This window comes from Octopus bimaculoides, chromosome 10 (assembly GCF_046866305.1).
Source record: "Octopus bimaculoides isolate indiv1 chromosome 10, ASM4686630v1, whole genome shotgun sequence".
Classification (NCBI taxonomy): Eukaryota; Metazoa; Mollusca; class Cephalopoda; order Octopoda; family Octopodidae; genus Octopus; species Octopus bimaculoides.
In genome coordinates, this window is record NC_142937.1 from 75,941,782 (window position 1) to 75,967,188 (window position 25,407).

The window sequence follows — 25,407 nt, forward strand, 5'->3', positions numbered from 1 at the left end:
ACAATGAAAGAAGCAAGGAGAAAGATGTATTTAAATCTATACACATTACATATGCACCGATGTAGATATGTGCATGCATACATACATGTGTGCGTGTGCACACACATTAGCCAAATCATGTCAGAGATAAAAATGCTCTAAAAATACAGAATATTAAGGAAATAACAAGCGCACACACAAATGTGCAGATGTATGTATGTACAACTGCATGCACACAAATGTATCAACACTCGCCACAACACTACCTCCATCATAACACTTAGAAGGTGCATATGGAAATCAAAGTAGATATTTTATGGAGAAACTAGAATGAATGAATAAATAAATGCTAACTTCTAGTCAGATTAAATCCTGCTTTCTTCCTTTCCATTTTTTTTTTTTTTTTTTTGAGGAATGGTAACTGGCAGGGGTTACAATGTACAATGTACTTTCTATACGGCATGTGAGCATGTATTTACATAAGAATAGGGCTTGTTAAGCAACTCGGCTAATTCTATTTGCAGCACATATACTTACACACACACACACATATATGCTACACTACTTACACACACATATATGCTACACTACTTACACACACACAGATGCTACACTATGAAGCCTGTCAACTGCAACAATAACACAGCTGCCACTGATGATGCTGACATTTTTTTCACTTCAGAAATAAACTTCAAATCCTGGAAGGAATGCAGTCAGTTTAAACAATCCCAGTGTTTAACTGGTATCTATAATAATAATAATAATACAGTACCAGGCAGTAGCTCTCATGGCTTCTGGTCTTAATTGATTGGAAGTGTTATCATGTACATTGATTTTGTCTTGGTATAAAAAGATGGGCTACAGCAAATATTCTGCTCAATACTACAGACTTGCTTGTCAGTTGTTTGACCTTAAACCAGTTGAGCATGTCCCTTAGTGGCTGATGATATGTGCATCTCTGATCTCAAGCAGAAGTAGTGGGGGAGCATTATAGCCATGTGTTAAGAGGGCTTCAATAATTCATCTCTGGAAACACGGGTGTTTCATTCATCATTCTTAAACAACCCTCATTCAGGGACCTTTTGAGCAGGATGGGCTACTCGACTTGAAAAAAATTCTAACTGGACCTCACCTTCAAGGTCATGCACTGTTAATCTTGTTATGAGATCACCATATCACACACATATGGTTGTGATGCATGTGCCTAGTGTAACCTTATCAGACAGATAGTCATGATGGGTATACTGGGTTTCGTATATTTGTACCCCAGTGTCACTGATAGAATGCACTGCTCTCTCTCTCTCATTCATAATAATAATAATGATGATGATAATAATAATAATAATAATAATAATAATAATAATAATAATAATAGTCTATGGAAAATGAAGAAGGTGAAGATAGTGCCAATTATTGTAGGGTCCTTGGTGACAGTATCAGAAAGCATCAAGAGGAATATAAAGAAAATCGAACTAGAGTGCTCAGTACAATTGTTACAAAAGGTTTGCCTCCTTGGCACGGACCAGAATAATCAGGTCAGTTGAAAAGAACAGATAGCATGGTAGTGTAGGCTGCAGGCAGCAAGCCTGCTACACAGGCAAAGACTCCAGGAGTTACAACAAAACCCTGAGATAAAGAATAAATAATAATGATTTCAAATTTTGGTACAAGGCCAGCAAGTTCAGGGGAAGGAGCTAAGTCAGCTACATTGACCCCAGTGTTCAACTAGTACTTATTTTTATCAACTTCAGCGAAATTTGAACTCAGAACACAAAGACAGATGAAATGCTGCTAGGCATTTTGTCCGGTGTGTTAACAATTCAGCCAGATTGCTGCCTTAATTATAATGGTTTTCACCTAGGCATGATGCCAATTCTTGGCAAGCACGAGTTGATTCAACTGATTCCAACTTAGTACTGTTTTATTGCTCCCAGAAGCATGAAAAGCCAAGATAATCAAACTGGAATTTAACCTCAGAAGCTGAAAAAAATCAAAATGTTCCAGCTTGCTGTTTTTAATTGCATTTTCTAACATATGGTGGTGGTGGTAGGGTGTAGAACTGATAGAATCAACCCCAAAACATGGTTGGTATTATTGTATCAACATTGAATAAATAAAAGACCAAGTTAACTCCAGTAGGAATTAAACTCCAAGAGAGAGATTCTAAATGGCATTTAGGCATTTTTTTTCTTTTTTAAGCCTAATGTTCCTGTCACCTTCAAGGCATTTCATTAAATGCACAACTATTTCGGCAACACCACTGCCCTAACCTCAAATGACAAGATATCTTGTTATTTGGCACTTTGCCATTTTAATTTGTCACGAGATATCTGCAGCAAGAAAACTACCTGCCTACAGACAATCATGAAATATCTTGTGATTATAGACATTCCCTTATAAAACTTGTATTTTATTGGTTTATATATTTAGTTGCTATGGAAATTTCTTATAGTGGCCAATTGAAAAACATTTTACAATTGGCATTATTAACTTTTGGCATACAATTTTAGCACATAATAGCTAGCTACAGTGGTTTCTTTACTTGTACATTTTTCACAACTTGATTGACACAAGCCAGTTCCAACAACAAATTTAAAAGTTTCCCCTCTCTCAGAATGTAGCAAATAATTAGAGAAAAGGTTTCAATTTTAGTGTAAACAACATGGACATAGAATTCTGGTGTCAGTTATGAAAAGGAAGAGTACAAACAGTATAGAAAATAACACATGCTGTAAATTTCCCTGAAGCTTTCAGGGTCAACACCAGGACATGTGCCAAAATTAGAGAGAGATTAGACATCCAAATTTTTAAAAAAATACTTTTCCAAACATATTTACAAAATGTACACACACCATAAAATGTATTGAACGTCATTATTCCCTTGCTGACAGAAGATGGTATGATACAAATGAAAATGAGATGAAAGCTTTCTTGGGTGAATGTGATAGGATGCATTCATTTCACTCAGTAAAATGGTTAGTGGTAAAAACAGAACCCAGCTATACAAAGATTGAAGGGATCCTTTAGTTTGTAAATAACAAAACCACATCTAGAGCTGGTGCCATGATAAAATGCACCCACCCATTCACCCATATACTGTATAAAATGATAGGTGGGTGATGTTATGGAGGGCATTCAGCTGTGGAAATTGAACCAAAAAATGCAACACAAGCAAAAACATTTTTTTTTTAACTGCATCGCATAGACAGAAGCTGTTAAATTTGAAGTACTGATGGTGCAATGTGGTTTCAAAATTCAAGAAGGCAATTCATATAGTCTCAAACTACTCCCATCCGAATGTTACAATAAATATCATTTAACCATTTGTTAGTTGTAAATATAATCATGAAAGATTTGTTTTTCTTTCTTCCTTTATAGGTGCAGACATGACTGTGTGGTAAAAAGCTTGCTTCCCAACCACATGGTTCCGGGTTCAGTCCCATTGTGTAGTACCTCGGGCAAGTGTCTTTTACTATAGCCTCAGGCTAACCAAAGCCTTATGAGTGTAAACGGAAACTGAAAGAAGCCTGTAATATACACATATATATATAATGTGCACGTATTTATGTGTATCTCTGTGTCTATGTTTGTCCCCCCAACACTGCTTGACAACCAGTGATGGTGTGTTTACGCCCTCCTTAACTTAGCAGTTTAGCAAAAGAGACCAATAGAATAAGTACTAGGTTTAAAAAAAACTAAGCCCTGGGGTTGATTTGTTCGACTAAAATCCTTCAAGGCGGTGCACCAGCATGACTGCAGTCAAATGACAGAAACAAGCAAAAGAATAATAAACAAAACACAAAAGCGTTCGCCTTTTCGAATGGGTGAGAGTACGCTCCATGTTGAATCAATAACCAGCACAATATAGGTATTAATCTAACTGACCAAACTCAGGAGGATCCACAATAAATTTGAAGGGAAGGAATGAAACTGAATAACTGTCATTTAGTTTCATTCATTAATTATTGAGCTAAACATTTCTACTACTATTGTTACATTTATGAAATTGCTTAGCAAGATTCTTGATGTGAAATTCTACGTTGAAACAGGTATTGCTATATTTTGGGACGATTTATTTTTTCTTTCTGTTTTTGCCAAATGGACTGGGCGGAGTAGGACACGTGGATGGAAAGGGCCACTGAAGAGGTCACAGACGTGTGACAAAAGATTTCCAGACAAAGGACATAAGATAAAATAAGAACAATAATAAAAAGACCATCCCAAAATATAACAATATTTCTACCATGATGTTACTCAATGAAATATTAAACTTTTGTCCATGTGGAATAACAACTTTTACATTATACATAGATATGATGAGATGTTATAGTGGTGATTCCTTTGTCTATAGCTTTATTGATGTATCTAAAGAGAAATGGTTGCAACTAAGAACTGAAACTAGCTTACAGTCATAGCTGATCCAGAGCTTATGTCTTACACTATGGTATTCAGGTAAAGAATATTTTATTATGAAATAAAGCAATGGGTAGTCTTAAGGCGGTTACCTAACCTGCTTGGAATAGCAGTCAAATACACACACACAAAAGCAGAGGATAATCTATAGATCAATCAAGATCAGGGCTGGCATGGGCCTAAACAATATGCTAAACAGGCCAACAGTTGCTCAACCACGAAACAGAAGCTAAATCTTCCTCAAGACACACACACATATACATATACACCAACATAAAACAAAAAAAGGTGACAAACTGGATAACGAGATCCAAGATACACTATCTTAAAATGGGACAGTCATGGCAGGGATGCCTTCAATCACAGGTTTGCTTTGATCAGGGCTAACTTGATGCTAAAGAACAATATCAATGTTTCCTTGCCTTGAAAGAAGTGTAAGAGGACCAATGTATATCCAAGCTGTAGGGAAGTAATAAAATGTAATCAACTAGAGTAACCCACCCACCTCTACAAAGGTAATAACAAATGTATATTTGATTTGACAACAATAGAGAATTCTTCATTTTCCTTCTCTTTCTAATAAAGAGAAAATGAAAAAAAAAAAAACAAGCAATTTTCCATCTTTTTCTAACATTTTCCAACACCACCACCAATTTAAAAAGAAAATTAAAAAGCATTGCTGAAGCTGCTAGAAAACTATCCAGCATCTATTTTTTCGTCTTATTAATATCAGTGTCTAAAAAGTAATTAGATTCATCATCGTCATCGTTTAAAATCTGCTTTCCATGCTGGCATGGGTTGGACAGTTTGACTGGGGACTGGTAAGCCAAATGGCTGCACCAGGCTCCAATCTGATCTGGCAAAGTTTCTACAGCCGGACTATCCCCCCTCAGATTTGTGGGGAGGGGGATAGTCAATTACATTGACCCCAGTGTTTCACAGATACTTAATTTTTAAACTCCGAAAGGATGAAGAGCAAAGTCAACCTGGGCTGAATTTGAACTCAGAACACAAGGGCCAACAAGTTGGTGGGAGGGTGTAAGTCAATTACACTGACCCTCAGTCCATAACTGGTACTTATTTTATCAGCCCTGAGAGGATGAAAGGCAGAATCAACCTTGGTAGAATTTGACATCAGAACATAAAAGATGGACGAAATGCTGTTAAGCATTTTCTACAGTATGGTTAACAATTCTGCCAGCAGCAGCAGCTGCTGCTGCTGCTGCTGCTGATGATGATGATAATAATAATAATAATAATAATAATAATAATAGCACTTTGAAGTTTTGACTCAAGGCCAGCAACTCCAGAGAAGGAATAGGTCGATTAGATCAGCCCAAGTGCTCAACAGGTGCTTAATTTATTTTATCAACCCTGAACAGATGAAAAGCAAAGTTGACTTTGGCAGAATTTGAACTCAGAACATAAAGATGGACAAAGTGCCTCTATGTATTCCTGGACTGGGCGACGCACTGTGTTCTCAAGCAAAGCACTTCATTTCATGTTGCTCCTGTCCACTCAGCAGGAAAAAATGAGTAATCCTGTGACAGACAGGCATCTTGTCCAGGTGAGGAATTTATATGCCATGAAACTGGGAAACCGACCCTTATGAGTCAGCAGGACTTTACTTTTGCTGGCCCATGAGCCAAAATGTGAAACCATTATCAAATATTATCAATAATGTAACTACCTTTTAGACAGCGACATTGATAAGATATGATAGAAGCCATATAGTTTTTTTAGCAGCTTCAGGAACGCTTTTCATTTCTTTTACATCAATCCACAAGCAGTCACATAACCTGCAAGAAGCAGCAGCCAAAGGTCCTTTAAATTACACTCTTCTGCCTTAAATAAAATAAAGGTTTGCTGAGCCAGGGTCGACTAGTACAGACAAAACTGCAACTTGCAAGTCTTTCTGAATGACACACCTAATGAAAGATTACCTTGATTTTTTTTTTAGTAGTTTGACCTGTTTGATAACGAGTCATGTCTGATGCAGCAAAGGTGGCCCATGCTTGGATTTGCAGGTCAACAACAAGATTTAAAAAAAAACAAAAAAAAAACACAAAACAAAAATTAATATTCTTACTAGTTAATGCAGGATGTACTGAAAAGTTAGGTCCATAGTAACTGACTTCATTTCTCTGTTCCTCAATTTTTTGAAACTGCATAGACTCTCGTCTTTCACGATCCTTCTTTTCTTTTCGTTTTGCCTCTCTTTTGATTCGCCTCTCTTCTTCAACTTTGTTTCTCTCAGCTTCCTCTTTCAGCTGCTGAGCTTTCTTCTCTTCCAAGGATTTTTGTCGGTCAGAGAAGGTTCTCTTTCGCTCTTCAGTCTCTTTGTTGTCTTCTTTTGACCTGTGTAAAGAGAAAAGGGGGAAAAAAAAAGCAGTAGTTAGTAGATTCTAATTTAGAACAAGAGATTCATTGAAGGTCATCTGATGAAAGAAACTTCAGTGATTTGGAGCACACCAGTAATTTTAATAATAGAATCAATGCAGAAACTTGTGGTCACACCACTTGCAAAACAGCAATCAAATCTCCCTCAACAAAAAAAGGATAGTCACACCTGGACTCTCTTTGATTATATGTCAGTCTGACCATGTCAATCAGTAGTAGTACACAACAACAAAAGAAAAAAACATAATGAATCCTAGCAGGGTGTAAACCTTACTCAGAAATAATAAAAACATAAATATTTCCCGAAACAGGACAGGGAAAGTGGGGAAGTAAAAGTGCTCAAGTTTTAGCTTTACGGAATGAAGTAGAAAACAGAGCTGATGAGATTCCAGTTTGTCTATTTATTTGAAGGTAACTTCTCCCAGGTGATCCAGTACCATCAGAACGGGCAAGCTAAGTAAACTAGGGCCAGTGTAAATAACCGCAACAGTAAACTAGGGCCAGTGTAAACAAGAACCGCAACAGCTTCTCCAACAGACAATTTTGTCACCAGAGCCAGGTTGACCTAGAGAGCTGTATATAGTAGAAGACATCTGAAGGTGTCATGCATTTAGATTGAACCTAAAACCACATGGTTGACAGGCAAATTTCTGATATGAAAATTCAAGCCACCATGATATGAAAATGTAACAAATTTGCAGGCACATCAAACCTATGCTACCCTAAATATATATAAATATAACAATGGGGAAAGGTATAGAGTATATTTTTGGCATGTTTGAAGTAAAATTTAGCAAACAAAAAAAAAAAAATTTTTAATTTGTGTGTGTGGCCAAGTGGTTAGGCTGTTGCACTCACAACCGCTAGATTTTAGTTTCAATTTCTGAACTGAGGGAAGGGTAGTATGGGATGCATTGTGTTCTTCAGCAAAATACTTCACTTAACATTGCTTTAGTAGTCTCCATCTCCATCTTGGTTAGTGGGAAGTGTTGGCCTGTCCACCTAACCAGCAAGGTTGCATCATTTGAATGTGACCAGCGTAAAAATCATCCAGTCCACACTGCTAAAGTGGTTGGCATTTGGAAGCATATCCTGTGGTAAAAAAATCCATGCCAAAACTAACCTCACATGTGCTAGTGAAACGTAAAAAGCAGTGAGTCCACACTGTAGCATGGTTGGTGTTAGGAAGAGCATCCAGCTGTAAAAACTGTTAAAACAGACAGTAGCCTGGGATAGTCTTCTACCTGGCCAGCTCCTATCAACTGTCCTATCCATGCATACATAGAAGACAGATGTTAAGCAACGATGATGATGATGATATATATATATATATATATATATATATATATAGATACACACACACACACACACACACACATATATATATATATATATATATATATATATATATATATATATATTCTTTCTTTGAAGACATTGCTAATAAGTTGCCCACTTGCAAGAAAAGAAAGACGATATCATTCATCCAATATACAGAATACAAAAGAGACTGTTGAAGTCAAGTATGGATGGATAGTAAGCCAGATAGTTCCCTAAGGTTCAAAACTTATCTTGTCATTTATAAGTAGAGCACAGATTGTAATTGAACTAACATGCCGTCAGTCAAAATAACAGCCAACAACAAAAAACAAAACATCACCGGAATAAAGACACCAGCAGAAGCACTGACAACAGAAAACAGCCACCACATTATTCTTTCTTTAGGAAGTCAGAAAAAAAGAAAAGAAAAAGAAAATGCAGCGTGCGTGGGGGAGTCACAGCCACCCCACTCATCCACCCACCCAAGCCTTCCCAATTTAGAGAAGGCTTTCCTGTCCAAATGAACATTCAAGTTCACTCAAGTGGATATCCAGAGAATTATATCTATTCTGTTGCTTTGTTCTCTTTGCAGAAATCTTTCTTTTTTTCTTCAAAGACATACAAGGGAGACTGTTATGTTTTGAGAAATGAAATTTCTGTGGAATAACAGATATGTCAATCAAACTAAATTATATGACTACAGAAGTACTTATTATTATTATTGTTGTTGTTGTTATGGTGTGGAATGGATTTATTATGACAGCAAATTCGAGTAAGCTTGTTGTCAAGGGTCAACCAAGATAAAAAGGCATAAAAATATGGTAAATGAAAAATAACAAGTGCTACATATACACACACACACCTAATAGTATAAACTTACATTTGTGTATATACTATACAGACTCATGTGTGTATGCGCATGTGTGTTTGTGTGTGTATACATTAACAAATGCACATGTAAAAAGATTAGGGGAATGAAGAGAGAAAAAAGAAACACATTTATGCAAAAAATACCAGAAAGAGATGTTTCATAACCAGAAGCTAATTCTACAAGTACCCATAAAACAAAATTTAAAAAAAGGGAAAGAACAGTCTTGCCGGTTCCTAAATACACTTGCAACCAGTAAGGTTTTGTCATTTTTTTCGGTGATGGTGGGGGGTCCTCCCCACCTCACCTGATTCTTGGCATGTCATGCAAGAGAGAGATGACTTGTAGCAGATATTATTTTAAAACAAATGGATTAGTTATCAGTTTAGGTGTACGAATAATGATGATGTGCAGGCGTGTGTGTGTGTGTGTGTGTGTGTGTGTGTGTGTGTGTGTTCTCGTATTTCAAAATAGAATTATGTAGCAGCTTGTGTGTGTGTGTGCCTAAGACTGTGCATGTGTGAGAGTGTCATATAAAAAAAAAATGAAAAATAAAAAGTCTGTATCTTGAGCGTAAATCAAAGTATGTTTAATGAAGTCTAATTGGCAGCCAAGTAGCAAATAAATAAAAAAATTTTAAAATCATATTTCATAATTTTCAAGCAATCCAATTTTGTCAACATTTTTCAATAACAAAAAAAAATCAAAAGACAAAAAAATATTTTGTTGGAACCAGAAAAAAAATCTCAGAAAAAGGAAGAGATTTATGTATATATGTGAGTGTGTGTATGTGTATATATAGATATGTGTGTGCATGTGGTAATATACAAACATAGAGAGGCAAATATATATATGCACATGTGTGTGTATATATGTGTGCATGAATATGTATATATACACACACACAAAAATACATATATACTTATTTATATATAGTACTGAGATATTTTATTGAATAAAATCTAATAAGTATTTTCACCAGTAAACTATATTGACAATCTGTGCATTTCGCACTTAATATGGCTTTTTTTTTTGTTATTTATGTATTTCTTTTTTTTTATTCGTTCATTTAATCAAATTTTTCCTAATATTACTCCATTCACGACTATTATAACCAAACCAGTGCAGAAGGCGGGGGTGAATAGGTAGGTGAGTTAGTTTCAGATAGCGGGCCATCAAGGATGACAAGGAAGAAGAGGGCAAGGAGTCTCAAGAGGAAGGAGAAGAAATTTAGGAGTGATAGATTACAGAGAAAGTGAGCAAGAGAAGGAAAAAAAAATATAATAAAATGAGAGGTATATGAAATAGTAGCAAAAATTTTTTTTTAAATACCCCCCTCTCCCCACATAGATGGCAACAGAGACTAATTGGCCAATCCAAGTACCGCAGCAGAGCATCAATCACATTTGTGTTACTTTTCAACTAAACCTAGTTTAAAATAATCGGAGCCTTTATTTCTTAATTACCAATGCATCATTATAGTAATTGAAAATGAAGTTAACAAACAATTTCTGACACATTTCCACAGGAACCAAATTCTCAACTAAGAAATAGGATTTAGGTTACTCCAAAATTTTTATCTTTCTCTTTCTTTTTTCATCAATTTTTAATGCTATCACAGAAGAAGGAATGCTTATTTTTGTTGTTGAATGTATTTTCAATGAAGAAATGAACTAGAATTTTGTCATCGAAGTCAAGCAAGCTAAGCTTTAGTAGCGCAAGTTATTTTGTTCACAAGTACAACACAGGAGTCATAGCATAAGATCTGAAATTAAGACCATATTGTTTTCAGCCAATAATAGTATTTAAAACCAGCCCAAAATATTCAACCAGTTTTATGTTCAATCTGACTAGATCCAGCCTTTCACACCTACCCTACAATGTCAATCTAAAAAATGTGAATAAATAAGTATTACAGTAAAGGTGCATGGCTCAGTGGTTAGAGAACCAGGCTGACAATCATGGAGTAGTGAATTTGACTCTTGGACCAGATTGTGAGCTGTGTTCTTGAGCAAGACTCTTTATTTCATGTAGCTCGAGTTCACTCAGCTGTAGAAATGAGTTGTGACATCACTGGTGCCAAGCTGTATTGGCCTTTGTCTTTCCCTTGGATAACATCAGTGGCATGGAGAAAGGAGGCTGGTATGCATGGGTGACTGCTGACCTTCCTTCCAGAAAGAAACAACCTTGCTTGGACTTGTGCAATCCCAGGGTCATTCATGATGACTGAAGGGGGTATTTACCTTTATTTTTTTTAGCCTTGAGATTGCAGTGATGTGAATTTTTGTTTAAAATGACATTTCAGGGTAGATATGAGAAGCAAAATTTGGCCAGTTTGAACATAAAGCATGCAGAATATTTAGACAGGATATGGCCAGTTTAAATGCTAAAGGGTTAAAGTTAGATTCTGCAGATGTGGTGTTCAGGAAAGAACTTGTAGTCACACAAAGAGGGCAAAAAAAATTGAGAAAGAGACAAATATTCAAGGTGCTGATTGATCGAGAGGGAGAGAAGTGAGAGAAGAGATGACTAATACATGTTGAACTATGATTAAATGCCTTGTTAATGCACCCTAGTAGTGCTCAAAGCTGGAGCACCTTCGAACATAGGTCTGTCAGATCAGGACTGACCCAGGGTTAAGCAACAAATACCACTCACCTCAGTAGAGCATGGCAGCTGCAGTTTAGTGGTTATTGTATGCACAACTTTCCAAATCAGAGATTCTGATATTGTCAGCATTAGGAACATAAATATTTTTATATGTATTGTGAATATTAAATAAAGACAGAAAGACCAAATTTACACCACCATCACAGCCATGCTGACGCAGTAAAACAAATGTAAAGTCAATAAAATAAATAAGTAAATAGAATCAGATTCTGAAAGAGTATATGGCAGAGGTATTCAATGAAATAAATGGAGAGTTAGAACAAGGTGAGGTGTAATGCATTTAAAACAATGCAAATAAACAAAGTCATCTGTTTGTTTCTATTGTTTATATATATAGAGAGAGATATTTAAAGAAATTATTCCTCTTCTTAATAAATACATATAATACAACTATGTTCATATCCTTTTCTACTCTAGGCACAAGGCCCGAAACTTTTGGGGATGGGGCCAGTTGATTAGATTGACCCCAGTGGGCAACTGGTACTTAATTTATTGACTCCGAAAGGATGAAAGGCAAAGTCGATGGTGGAATTTGAACTCAGGATGTAAAGACAGACGAAATACCACCTAGCATTTTGCTCGGTGTGGTAAAATTTCTGCTAGCTCGCCGCCTTACAACTATGTTCATATCATCATCATCTTTTAACATCCATTTTCCATGCTGGCATGGGTTGGACAGTTTGACTAGCTGCACCAGATTTCATTGTCTGTCTTGACATGGTTTCTACAGCTGGAAGCCCTTCCTAACACCAACAATGTGTACTGAATGGTTTTTATCTGGTACCAACACCAAGGCAAACACTTTATAGGCTGACGGTTCAATAATCAGGAGATATACAAGATTTGAGCTCTAGCCAGTGAGTTTTATACATCATCATCATTCTAATATCCATTTTTCTCAGACAAAATTTTTTGAGAAAGATTTTCTATGGTCAGATGCTATTTCTGTCACCAACCCCCATCTGTTTTGAAACAAGGTACTATTTTCTCTAGCCCTTCAAAAATGAACAGCACAATGACTGAAATTATTTTTCATGCAATGTTTAATTGCAGTCCAGCATTAGCTACTTTTGAGATAGTTGCATGAACTAGTGTCCCTGTGATAATTTTTTTTATAGCAATTACAAAAGAAGACAAGAGCTTAGGTAACTAAATCATACTGGACCTTGGTGCATCATCTGTCACTTTTCTGAGAATGTGATTTGTTAAGCACTGAACATGGTTCAAAAATTTTACTTAATGCTAACTTGCTTAGACATCCAAGGCCCCAACCCCTAATGCAGTCTTGACATTTGCTACCCTTATGTGAACTTACAATGCCCAGAAATGATGTTGGGCCAAGGACACTAAAATAGTAAATGCAAAATTGACAAGCAGTGTAACAGTCAAACATGAATGTAAGTAAGTAAGAACAAGTACCTTCTAAGCTCCAAGTGGCTAAGGAAAAAGTAGTACTAATTTTAGCACTAATTTCATGGTGTTAACCCATCAACACAAAAATCTTTTGTTTTTGGTCATCTTAACTAATATGTCTAGATGCTCTGATATCAATGCTCAACGAACTAGGAATGTTTAGAATTAAGTTCACAGTCCAATTTACAAAGAAATATCTGCAGTAAATTTGAATTAAAAGATTCTGGAGTTGCTATTTCAACACCATAACTAGAAATACATTCTGCTTCAACAGTGCCTGGTGATGGTAGAGTTAAAAAGCCATAAATAATTTGGTCAGCAACATAAGCGAAAGTAACAAGAACTCCTCTGGGAATCAAATGAGAGTCTTCATTTAGCAGACACGGAAGATTCACCTCTGTAAGCCAGACAGATTAGTGGAACATGCCAAAGTATTTTGAAGTAACCATGCAGCCCCATTAGAAATTAACACACATAATGTGTTGATTACCAACCTACTTCAACCATCATCCCCTTACATTTCTCAATAGAACACCTACAATTTTTTTTTTTCTTCCATTCTTTCATATGAACTGACTGCATGTGACCTTCCTAAATACTAGACTTGAGTGAGTGAATTATCATGATTCTATCCTGATTACTTTTTGCCTAATTCACACACTGTCACCGCTAACACCAACACTAACACGAGCAGAAGCAGAAATCGTCTCGAGGAATAATACCAGAGTGGCAGCAATAAGCTGGAAAATATTAATAAATCACTAAGGCATGGCTGGTATCATCTAATTATCAATTCTTAACAACTCATTGCAAATTCTAAGCTAAAACTTATACCATGAAATATAAAATAAGGTTAAAATAAAAAGAAAAAGTAAAATCTCAACAGAATCTAAGTATATTAATGCGGTTAATGTAATCTAATGGAAAGGATGAAAATGTTGCTTCCTATTTCCAGTTTACAATGTAACTACAGCTATACATAAATTATTCAGCTATTTATGGGTAGTTTTATTTCTATAGGCATTTACTGATTTTATTATTAGTAGTATTATTATTGTTAATCATCATCATAATTTTAAAATTATTATTATTATTTACTTATTACTCATGTTGGAGAGGATTGTTGCTGGAAACAAGTGCAATTCTGTGTGCGTGTATATATATATATATATATATATATATATATATACACATACACACACACACACATTTACATATATATGCATATACACATTTACATATATATATATATGTAAATGTATATATATATGTAAATGTGTATATGCATATATATGTAAATGTGTGTGTGTGTGTGTGTGTGTGTGTATGTGTATATATATATATATATATATATATATATATATATATATATATATATATATATATATATATATATGCATATACACACAAATATATATATATATTTATTCGAAATTGAAACTTAAGTAAAAAATATAAAAACAAAAAGCAAAAAAAAAAAATTTAATATATTTAGATGTGTGATTGCTTTTACTTAGAGAATGTGCTAGGATAAAGGAGAAACACCAAGCAGGTACTTGAAAACAGCATTAATATTTGAAATATTTCGAACTATAATGTAGCAACAATTTACTACTGCGCAACACAAAATTTATTGTGCCACCACCATATGAAAGTAATAAGGATTTCTTTTATTAACAATAATGACAATGATCAGACATGGTGATGATGATGATGATGATGGCGATGGTAAATGGTTTCTTTATCATATATAAAAGTAATAAATCTGCCACAATGTTTAAGCATATATATATACATGCATGCGCACAAATATATACTTACACACACACACATATATACACACACATTTACATATATACTTACACATACACCCTCACGCATATATCAGTATATGTATTATATATATATACACACAAACATGCATACATACACATATACCAGTATATAGATACATACACAGAGAGAGGAGAGAGAGAGAGAGAGAGATAGAGAGATAGAGAGATAGAGAGAGAGAGAGAGAGAAAAGAAGATACCCACAATATTATATATGCATAAACACACACATATCAGTATGGAAGAGAGACATCAGATGATGATGATGATAATATATTCAGGGAAAATGGCTATGAGGTTAAAATGTGGGGTGACTGGTTGATTACACTGTAATAAGATTTGAACTAAGGACTAAATATTACTATTACCACTACTACAACAGCTAGATATGTCACACACATACTTCTGCAAGTGAAACCAGTAACTGGAAGGATTAGTTGTTTTTCAGCCATAATCTGAAGATTAAATCTCTGGACTACTGACATATTATTTATCAGTATTGTGTTTTCAGTGGGAGCAGGATTGTGGTTTTATCTGAGTGGGTGGTGGCCTCTGAACTGTGTAACTTGTAACCTGAATTGTTGATTAGGAAGCCTAAGACCCAAATGAATGTATCTTTACTGCTGAAGGATTGTTTAGCGTACACATTGCTCAAACGCCCACTGTTGTAGTCCAATTGATCACAGCCGTCATTAACCCCTTAGCATTAGAATCGATCATAGAGGTGCGTAGTTTAGCGGTTAGGGTATTGGACTCATGATTGTAAGACTGAAGTGTTGATTCCTGTACCTGGCAGCATGTTGTGCTTTTGACCAGAACACTTCATTTCACATAATTCCAGCCCACACCCAGCTGGCAAAAGTAATCCTACGGCAGACCAGCATCCCATCCAATGGGGGGGGGGGGGGGTATATGCACCATGGAAACCAGCACTATGAATCTATACCACTTGGAAAGGGTCATTAGGATCCATCTTTCTGAGTACTAGAAATAAAGACAGATTGACTGACCATCATCAATTCTTCATCTATGGAGATTCAAACTAAGTGGTTAAGAAGTTTGCTTTTCTTTACTCACTTAAGTCATCTGGCTACAGCCATGCCGGAGCAGTGCCATGAAGGGTTTTAGTCAAACACACCAACACCGGTTGTCAAGTGGTTATGGGGGAGGGGGGACTGCAAACACAGATAGAGACATATATATATATATATATATATATATATATATATACGAGTCTCAGTTTCTGTCTACCGAATCCCCTCACAAAGCTTTGGTCAGCCCAAAGCTATAGTGGAAGATACTTGCCCAAGGTGTCACACAGTAGGACAGAACCTGGAACCATGTGACTGCGAAACAAGCTTCTTACCACACAGCCACACCTATGTGGCTCCGGTTTTAATCACAAGACAAAGAACTTTGGAGCAGTTTCTTCTGCCATAGCTTCATGCTGAATTAATACTTGTGAGTGGAATTTCAGAAAGTGGCACAGAATCTCATTAGCCCTTGAGCATCAAGTTGACGCTATCAAATGTAATGTTTATTTAAATTGTTTTGAATTAATCGTACATTATCTTGTAGCTTAGAATAAGTACCATATGTACTGGGGGTTGATTTCTTTGAAGCAATGCCCAAGCATAGCCACAGGATCGATTTCTTCAACTAAAACTCTTTGATGCAGTGCCCAGCATAACCACGTGTCAATTTCTTCAATTAAAACCCTTTGAAGTAGTGCCTACATTCTAATGACTGAAACAAGTAAACAATAAAAATTATATCTAAAATGATTTAAATATTATGCTGAGCTCAAGCTTCAATTCAGCTCTCACAAACATTAAGGAAACATTTAAACTACCAATGGAGGATATATCTTAAAAAAGGTTTAATGGAAATAAAACTAATTCTAGTAGGCACGATAAATAAATAAAACAAAATAAAATACAAATGATATACATAATTCCAAATTAAAACATACACAAAAACAATTAAATAAAATCTGAATATTGTTTTTTTGGTTGCCTATCATAATAATATACTTGCATTAGTCAAACGAAATTTGTTGGGGCAGATTCTCTATGGACAGATGCCTTTCCTGTCACCAACCTCACTGCTATATTCTCCCGTAGTTAGACATGTTTTTCACAGCAGACTGAAAGTGAACATCATTTGTATGATGATGCTCATTTGCAACCATCACAGAATATTTAGATAAGGGTACAGAAAAAACATATACACAATGAGCTTCTTTCAGCTACCGTCTACCTTATCCACTCACAATGCCTTGATTGACTGTGTGCTATAGTAGAAGACACTTGCCTAAGGTGATGTGTTGTGGGATTGAACCCCAAAGTGTTTGGGAAGCAAGCTTCTTAACTAAACAGCCACACCCGCACCTGTGTACCAAGGGTCAATTTATTTACTTTCACTTTTTTCCAGAGGATGGTAATGCAGTCTGGTTGAACTGATGATATCATATAGATATCTAATAAGTTTTACTCTCATTCAATGCAGCAGCTGTGGAGTGGAAAAGGCCTTTTGGTAGACCCTGCACCAGATGGCTGGACATGATTGATGGAGATCTGAAGAAGTTCGGTGTCACCTTGGAGGATGCAGAGGGGCTGGCACAGGACCATCATCAATGGAAAACACGCACTGGTGGACCTGGTTGGCTCTATGCATCTGGACATCACTGAGACCACTAACCTGGGATGACTCCAGCCTCATCAAGTAACAAGCAAGCATCTAATAATAAGCCCAAGTTCTCAGATTTGGAGTTATGGACACATCTGATTAAACTGAACTTACAACTCAACTTGTACTTACTGACACTAGAAGAATGAATAGCAAAGTGAATTTCAGTGGACTTGAACTCAGAAATAAAAAGTATATGACAATGCGGCAAAGCCTTTTGTCCATTAGTTACTGTGTTAACACCACCAACCTACCATTCTAAACTGACCAGGAATATCATCATCATCATTTAACATGTTGTCCATGCAGGCATGGTTCGGACAGTGTAACCAGAACTGGCAAGCAGAAGGGGGGGGGGGGGCTGCACCAGACTCCAGTCTGATTTGGCAAGGTTTCTATGGCTGTATGCTCTTCATAATGCCAACCATTTTACAGAGTGTTTTGAATGCCTTTACGTGGCACCACACAGGCGCTTTTATGTGACACCGCACAGGCACTTTTAGGTGGCACTGCCTTGTGTGCTTTAAACAACCAGAAGAATATGATGCTGATAATTACTATTAGGTCATCTTAGTAAGATTTGAACTCCAAGAGTAAGTGTGGTGGAACGAAATAAAACCATTACAACCACATTTATTACATTCTAGATATTAAATTGCTATCATCAAGAGAATCTTATCATTCTTCCATACACACAATGCAGAAGCATTTAATAATAATAAAATTAAAATAAGGTAAAATTAAAGTGAAAACTTGAAAAATTTCAAGTGGTTTTCAAGAAAAGCTAATCAAGTCCATCTAGATAAATGAAGATGTCATATAAGATACTTCAAATTAGTCGATATGTAGGCCTGTCTAGTACTATTTATATACATACGAAGGAGGAGGAAGGGGAGAAGAAAAATAAAACGAAAGATAAGGAATGTGAAAGAAAAAGTGTGTGCCCTCTCCCTGCCATCTTCACGTTCTGTCTTACAAAAACGAAGACATTAAAGTTGTCTTTGATTTTTAACCTCCAAATTTTCTAATTTCACTTTTGTATTTTTCATGAATTTTAACATACTCTCCATTAATATTAAATTCAACCATTGACAATAAATACCAATGAGGCCTTACAAATTATATATATTCACAAGTTGTAATTAAAACTTCCTAATCACAATCAATAGTCTCTTCTTGTATGTGTGTATGTGACATTTAATTTTTTTTTTCAAAACCTACCAAGATAATATTTTTCCACATCAGACCATAAAAATAAAAATCTTGCCAAGCCTATTACTGAAAACAACACAACTTTTAATGCCAACTGTATGAAAACGAAAAGGTACAACATGAATGTATGTAATTCTTTTTACGAGAATAGTACTGACAGTGAGATAGTGACTTCGAAGTTTCAGCTTGGTTTGCCTTCATCGGAAACTTCGATGCAACTATCAAAACTATGCTTGTAAAAGAATAATAAATATGTACTCTAAGAAACATACAAAGTAATCCTCTGGTAAGCTGGAGAGCTGCACCAGGTTCCAATCTGATTCGGTATAGTTTCTATGGCTGGATGCCCTTCCTTATGCCAACCACTCCAAGAGTGTAATGGGCGTTTTTTCAGCCACGACTACGGTCTTACTTAGCTTGACAGGTCTACATAGCATGGTATACTGCCAAAGATCTGTCACCTGTCACTGCCTCCATGAGGCCCAACATTCAAATCATGCTTTTTATGTGCTACTGGTACACACACACACACATATATATATATATAAATATATAAATATATATATATTCTTTTATGCTTTTACTTGTTTCAGTCATTTGACTGCGGCCATGCTGGAGCACCATCTTGAAGGATTTTAGTGGAATGAATCAACTCTAGGACTTATTTTTTTTAAGCACAGTACTCATTCTATCAGTTTCTTTGCTGAAATGCTAAGTTACGGGGACATAAAATACACGAACACTTGTTGTCAAGCGGTGATGGGGGAGAACAAACACAGGTATTTACATAATACATACATATACGACAGGCTTCTTTCAATTTCTGTCTACCAAATCCATTCAAAAGGCTTTGGGACTTGAACCCAGAACCATGTGGTTGGGAAGCAAGCTTCTTACTGCACAGTCACACCTGCACACACACATATATAACATATACATTTGTTTAGTGGTAAAGTATATACCTACAAAGGATTTCTTTCCCCCCACCCTAATTTTAATTTTTGCAAATTAGATAGAGATTAGTTAGTGTAAGCTAACTGGCAGATGAAATGAAACTGACCCTTTTGAAGGCCTACATATTCCAAATTAGGAGACAGAAAAGGCATAAAAACAGCACAAAAGACAATGACACTAGAAACCAGGTCATGGTATGAACCTAAATTTTACTGCAACTTAATAGTTGCCCTTTCCCTTGCCAGGAAATCATCCAGAGGCTTTGCACCTTCAAAGGCAAAGAATTTAAGAAGATCCCTCACTTGAAAAAAAGCGGGTAAGTGTTAAAGACAAGAAAGGAATTTTCCTGTAAAACCATGCCTCGTCTAACCAGCCATGATAGCAAGGAAAAATATGTAAGAAAGAAATGAACAAAAAAATTCCATTTTAAATCAATAAAGACATTTTTATTAAAAAAAAGAAAGAGAAAATTATGTTAAACTAGAGTATTTTTTTATCTTTTAGTCAGGAGGTGATATATAAGACACTTTACAAAGTCCTGATGCAAATATTTGCAATAGAGAGGACGCCACTAAAGGTATCTAAGATACCAGTGAAGATGTTAAATCATGTAACAAATTAAGTTTACCAACCAAGAGAGACATGGCACAATTTGAAGTCAGAAAGCAAAGAGCTAGAACAAATACCACAAGACATTAGATCCAATATTTTTATAGTTCTCCCAATCCACTGACCTGGATTGGTGTTTTATATTATATTATATATATATATATATATATATATATATATATACATATATATATATATATATATATATATATATATATACATATATATATATATATATATATATATATATATATACATATATATATATATATATATATATATATATATATATATATATATATATATAGAGAGAGAGAGAGAGAGAGAGAGAGAGAGAGAGATATTATATAATGTTATATATTATGTATATCAGTTTGAGGTTAGAGTAGAAGACACTTGTTCGATGTGTCACTCAGTGAGACTGAACCCGGAATGACATGGTTGGGAAGCGAGCTTCTTACCACAGAGCCATGCCCAAATTTGCAAAACACAACCTACCCATGTTAACACATTGAATTTTGGATGTTAAAAAGGTAACATTGAAAATGTATTTTGTTGAAAATGTGGAAGAAATTTTGAAGATTTGGCTAGGTTAAAATGAAGGGGGGGGGGGGGGGGGAAATAGTAAAAATGAGACTCACATAAACAAAAACAAAAAAAAAAGCTTTCTTGTAAAATTTTCAATTTATTCAATTTTTTCATAGATGCAAGGGAATAACATAGCAAGAGAGCAAACAAGTTTCAACAGACTGGTCACTTATGACAAGTACATCTACATACAAACTTGTGTATGTATATATGTATGCGTATGAATATAGAACGTGTGTGTGCTTGTAAATATATATATATATATATATATATATATATATATATATATATATACACACACATATATATATATTATATTATATATATAATCATTCTATAGTGAGATATTTTAAGGAAAATGTAGACCGCTGTCTGAATTAGATGTAAACAAGAACATTAGACATAAATAGTGAATAAGTATAACTAACAAGATCTAGTAGATATATAGGGTCAGCACCACTGAGATATCTCCAGACATGAAAGGGTTAAGTAAATCCCCTTGAGTGAAAATAAAATGGTAACAAAAAAAGAAAAAAAAATCTATCAAAATATAAGCTGGAAACACTGAACTTTTGATGTTCCTATCTTTAGCAATGTAGACAAACTAATTTAAAAACTATTCTCTAAAATAGCTGTAAATAAAATAACCACAATTTTATATTTTTTAAAACTTTGATTATTATCATTATTATTATTTTTCAAGATTAAATATAAGAAACAAACATTAGGATTAATGAAAAAAGAAAAAAAAAAGTTAAAATTCTTTCAGGAATCAAAGAAACCACTCTTAGCTATTTGGTTATCTCAGATTAATAAGATTTAATAAAACTTAATACAATATACTGCTATTTAGTAAATTAAATGTAGCACTTTACAAGTTCCCATTGAGCAAGGTGGTAATCTTAGGGCAAGCTGAAATCAGAAGGATTCAATCACTTCATTCAGTTGAGACTTTTCCCCTTTTTTGTAACTTTAATGGTTGATCGCAGTTATAAATTCCCAGACCAAGCAGTGCATCCTCAGTTTAAGATGGCTGTTGGCTCGAATGCCTATTCTGTATTTACTTCTGATGGCACTGCTGTTGTCGCTCCAGATCAACAAAAAACTTAGGTTGCTGCTGAACTTGTCCAAAATGAAGAACAGATACAGGACTCAACCGAGACAGCACAAGCCACTTAAAGTGTTGAGCAGAGTGGTGAAGTACCTTTGTTTTTTATTGCTCCAAACCAAGTTGAATATGAGGTTGACTGCCTCTCAAGTGGTGACAATGAACTGACCGAAGCAGATCTCACTGCTAACAACATTCTTGCTCAAGCTACACTCAGTGCACCAAACACTCTGCCAGTCGTAATATGAACCAGTTGTGTTACACACACACACACACGTTTGTATGTAGATGTACTTGTCATAAGTGACCAGTCTGTCCGCGTGCAATGTTATGAAGGACATCATTTCAACATCTGACATGTGGCACGCCATGCACCTGTACAGGCAGTGGAGGGAATGAGCTAGTGTTCAGCACAAAGATTTGACCACTGTAAACAAATCATCTGGGCATATTGTTCAGCAAAAAAATTGGAAACTCTATCTTCTGTCATCTACAACAGGAGAGAGTCCACAATAGGGGAAGGTATAAAGATCTTAAATTTGCATTTTCTTCCAGTTAGTTCCTTCTATCTGATCAGAAAGAAACCGATGATACATTCTTAACAGTTAAACCAGAAGGAAGGACAGTATGCATGACATTTCTAGTAAAACTTCATAGAGGAAGTGAGATCTCGGCAGTAAGAAACCAGGCATTATTATAAATGTTTAAGAGGTAGCAAACCTGGCTCAAATGCTTGCACCAGTGTGTATCCTGCCGATAGTAAAGGGCAACGCCAAACCAGATACATTCTCAACAGGAATTTCAGTTTCCACCTACCCATTTTCGGTTTCAAAGCTTTGATTTAACCAGAGATTATGGTAAAAGACACTTGGTCAGGATACCTGCTATGTTGTGGGTTTGAACCCAGAACCATGTAGTCACAAAGTACACCTTTTAAACAAATGATAAACCTCTAAAACATGAGATATTGCCTGAACTAATAATCTTTAACCCAATAATGTGAGTGGATTTGGTAGACAGAAACTGTTGCTTATATAGGTATGCGTACATGCATCTTTGTGTTTGTCACCCACCACATCACTTGACAATCAGCATTGGTTTGTTTATATCCCAGTAACTTAGCAGTTCAGCAAAACCCTTTGAATTATAGGTACAACTCATCTTTGTCAGCTGAGTGGACTGGAGCAACTTGGAAACAAAGTGTCTTGCTCAAGGACACAACATGCTGTCAGGAATTGAACTCACGACCTTACAGCTGTGAGTTGATTGCCCTAACCACTAGGCCATGCGACTTCTGCAGTCATGGTGATGATGATGATGAAAACAAAAACAAAAAAAAAAAGCAGAGGGAAGCAACATTTTGAAGAAATAGTGTAAAACCAGAAGAAAAAAAAAACCCTGACTTCTACAAGCTCAAATTAAGATTACATACTAAAAAAAAAAAATTTGAACAAGACCAAATCTATAGACATTTCTTCTAGATATCTTTTTTTTCAGTTGCCAATATTGGAACAAAAGTTGATAACATGTAAAAGAGAAAAAAGAAATTTGATCTACAAAAATAAAAAATAAAAAAAATAAAAAATAAAAAAAAAATAAAAGCAGTGCTTTAAGAATTTAAAGGTTGTTTCAAATAGACTGTATTTTCTTTTCCGAAGAATAATAACCATGTCTCAAATGGTAATAATAATAATAATCAATATATTATTCCTTCTCTAAATATATCCAAACTGCTTCACCCATTGTATACTTTGCTAAAATCTTTTAAGCTTTTAAACAAAAATACAATGGTAACAAAATACTGCGGTGGGTGGAGAGCAAAATAATGCACCACAACAGTATTATTGTTATGCAAGACTGTTAAAAGTAATATCAACAAATTCAGACAAATAAAATGATTGTTTCTTTTTGTAGAAATGCTGGGGTGAATATTGATATAATGGCTGATATAACTTTGCTGTGTTATCCACCAGTTAATAATTAAATAATTTCTTGAAAACACAGACTGCTGCTAGTATCCTTTGAATCCAGTTTTTAACAGTGTGTGTGCATGGTGTGTGTGTATATGTGTGTAAATGTAGATATGTATAAGCACATCATAATCAGTGGAGGCGCGTGGCTTAGTGGTTAGGGTGTCAGCACCATGATCGTAAGATTGCGGTTTCAATTCCTGGACCGGGCGACGCGTTGTGTTCTTGAGCAAAACACTTCATTTCACATTGCTCCAGTCCACTCAGCTGGCAAAAACGAGTAGTGCTGCGATGGACTGGCGTCCCGTCCATCCGGGGAACACATAAGCCATTGAAACTGGGAAACCGGGCCCATGAGCCTGGCAAGGCTTTAAAAGGGTGCATTTATTTATTATTACATCGCAATCAACAATTACTGTTCGCTTTCCATGCTGGTATGGGTTGGCAAGTCACAGGGCAACACTGAACTCCAGCATCAGCTATGGCATGGCTTCTACAGCTGGATGCCTTTCCAAATGCCAAACAGATCACTATGCGTACAGGATGCTTTTCGCCATGCCACTGACACTAGTGAGGTTGCCATACAACCAAAACAAAGTGGGGGGGGAACCTGCTGGCAAAGTAGGGAGGAGGGTGGGAAGGAGAGACAAGCACATGTCTTGCTATAGAGATGCATGGCTACCCCACATTATATGGGGTGGGTGTGAGTAGTTGAGAAAAAGTGATTAAGAAGTCTGCTTAGCAAAGCAACCATGTAAGGGCATCTGATAGCTGGAAACTGCAAGAAATCTGTTGTGTGCATCTATATTCAAGAAAAGATGATTTATGCACAAGGTCATCGACTCCAAATCAAAGAAGCAGTTGACTAACTATCACCAGTACCAATGCTTATTTTGTCAATAGCCTTACATAACTGACCCAAGAAAATTGAAAGGTGGTATCAACCATAGCAAGACTGAAATTTTGAAATGTAAAAGAAAAAATTACTAAACACCACAAGGTATTTTTGCAATATGACACTACTCTGATATTGCCAATTAAGCAATGATAAAAAGTAAACTGATGTAAAAATTGCAAATAAAAGATAAATTCATATTTAAAAACAGTTCATAGGAAAAAAAAAAACAACATTTATTGCATTTAATTTAGTCTATGCCGTCTGAAAAATGCTACATTTTTATCACCTGTCTATCATGGAAATAAAATGCTATGGGGAGATTTAACTTTTAAAAATTAGAATTAAATTCTCAGAATAAAATATTAATTTAGAAAAATAAAGACATTGAAGTAAAAGCAAAAAAGAAAGAAGTAGATATAACATTTAATTGAGCCAGACACAAATTAATCTTAAAACAGCAATTACATGGAACAGGCAGAATTTT

The 25,407-nt window shown here is 35.5% G+C and overlaps 1 protein-coding gene across 1 annotated transcript in view; it reads right to left on the reverse strand.

The window, feature by feature from the left end:
• Positions 1 to 25,407, reverse strand: part of LOC106869966 (uncharacterized) — a 96,868-nt gene that overhangs the window by 23,387 nt on the left and 48,074 nt on the right. The window contains exon 2 of the mRNA XM_014915912.3: positions 6,482 to 6,750. Within this exon, the coding sequence (XP_014771398.1) occupies positions 6,482 to 6,750 (269 nt within the window). The remainder of the gene's footprint in view (positions 1 to 6,481; positions 6,751 to 25,407) is intronic.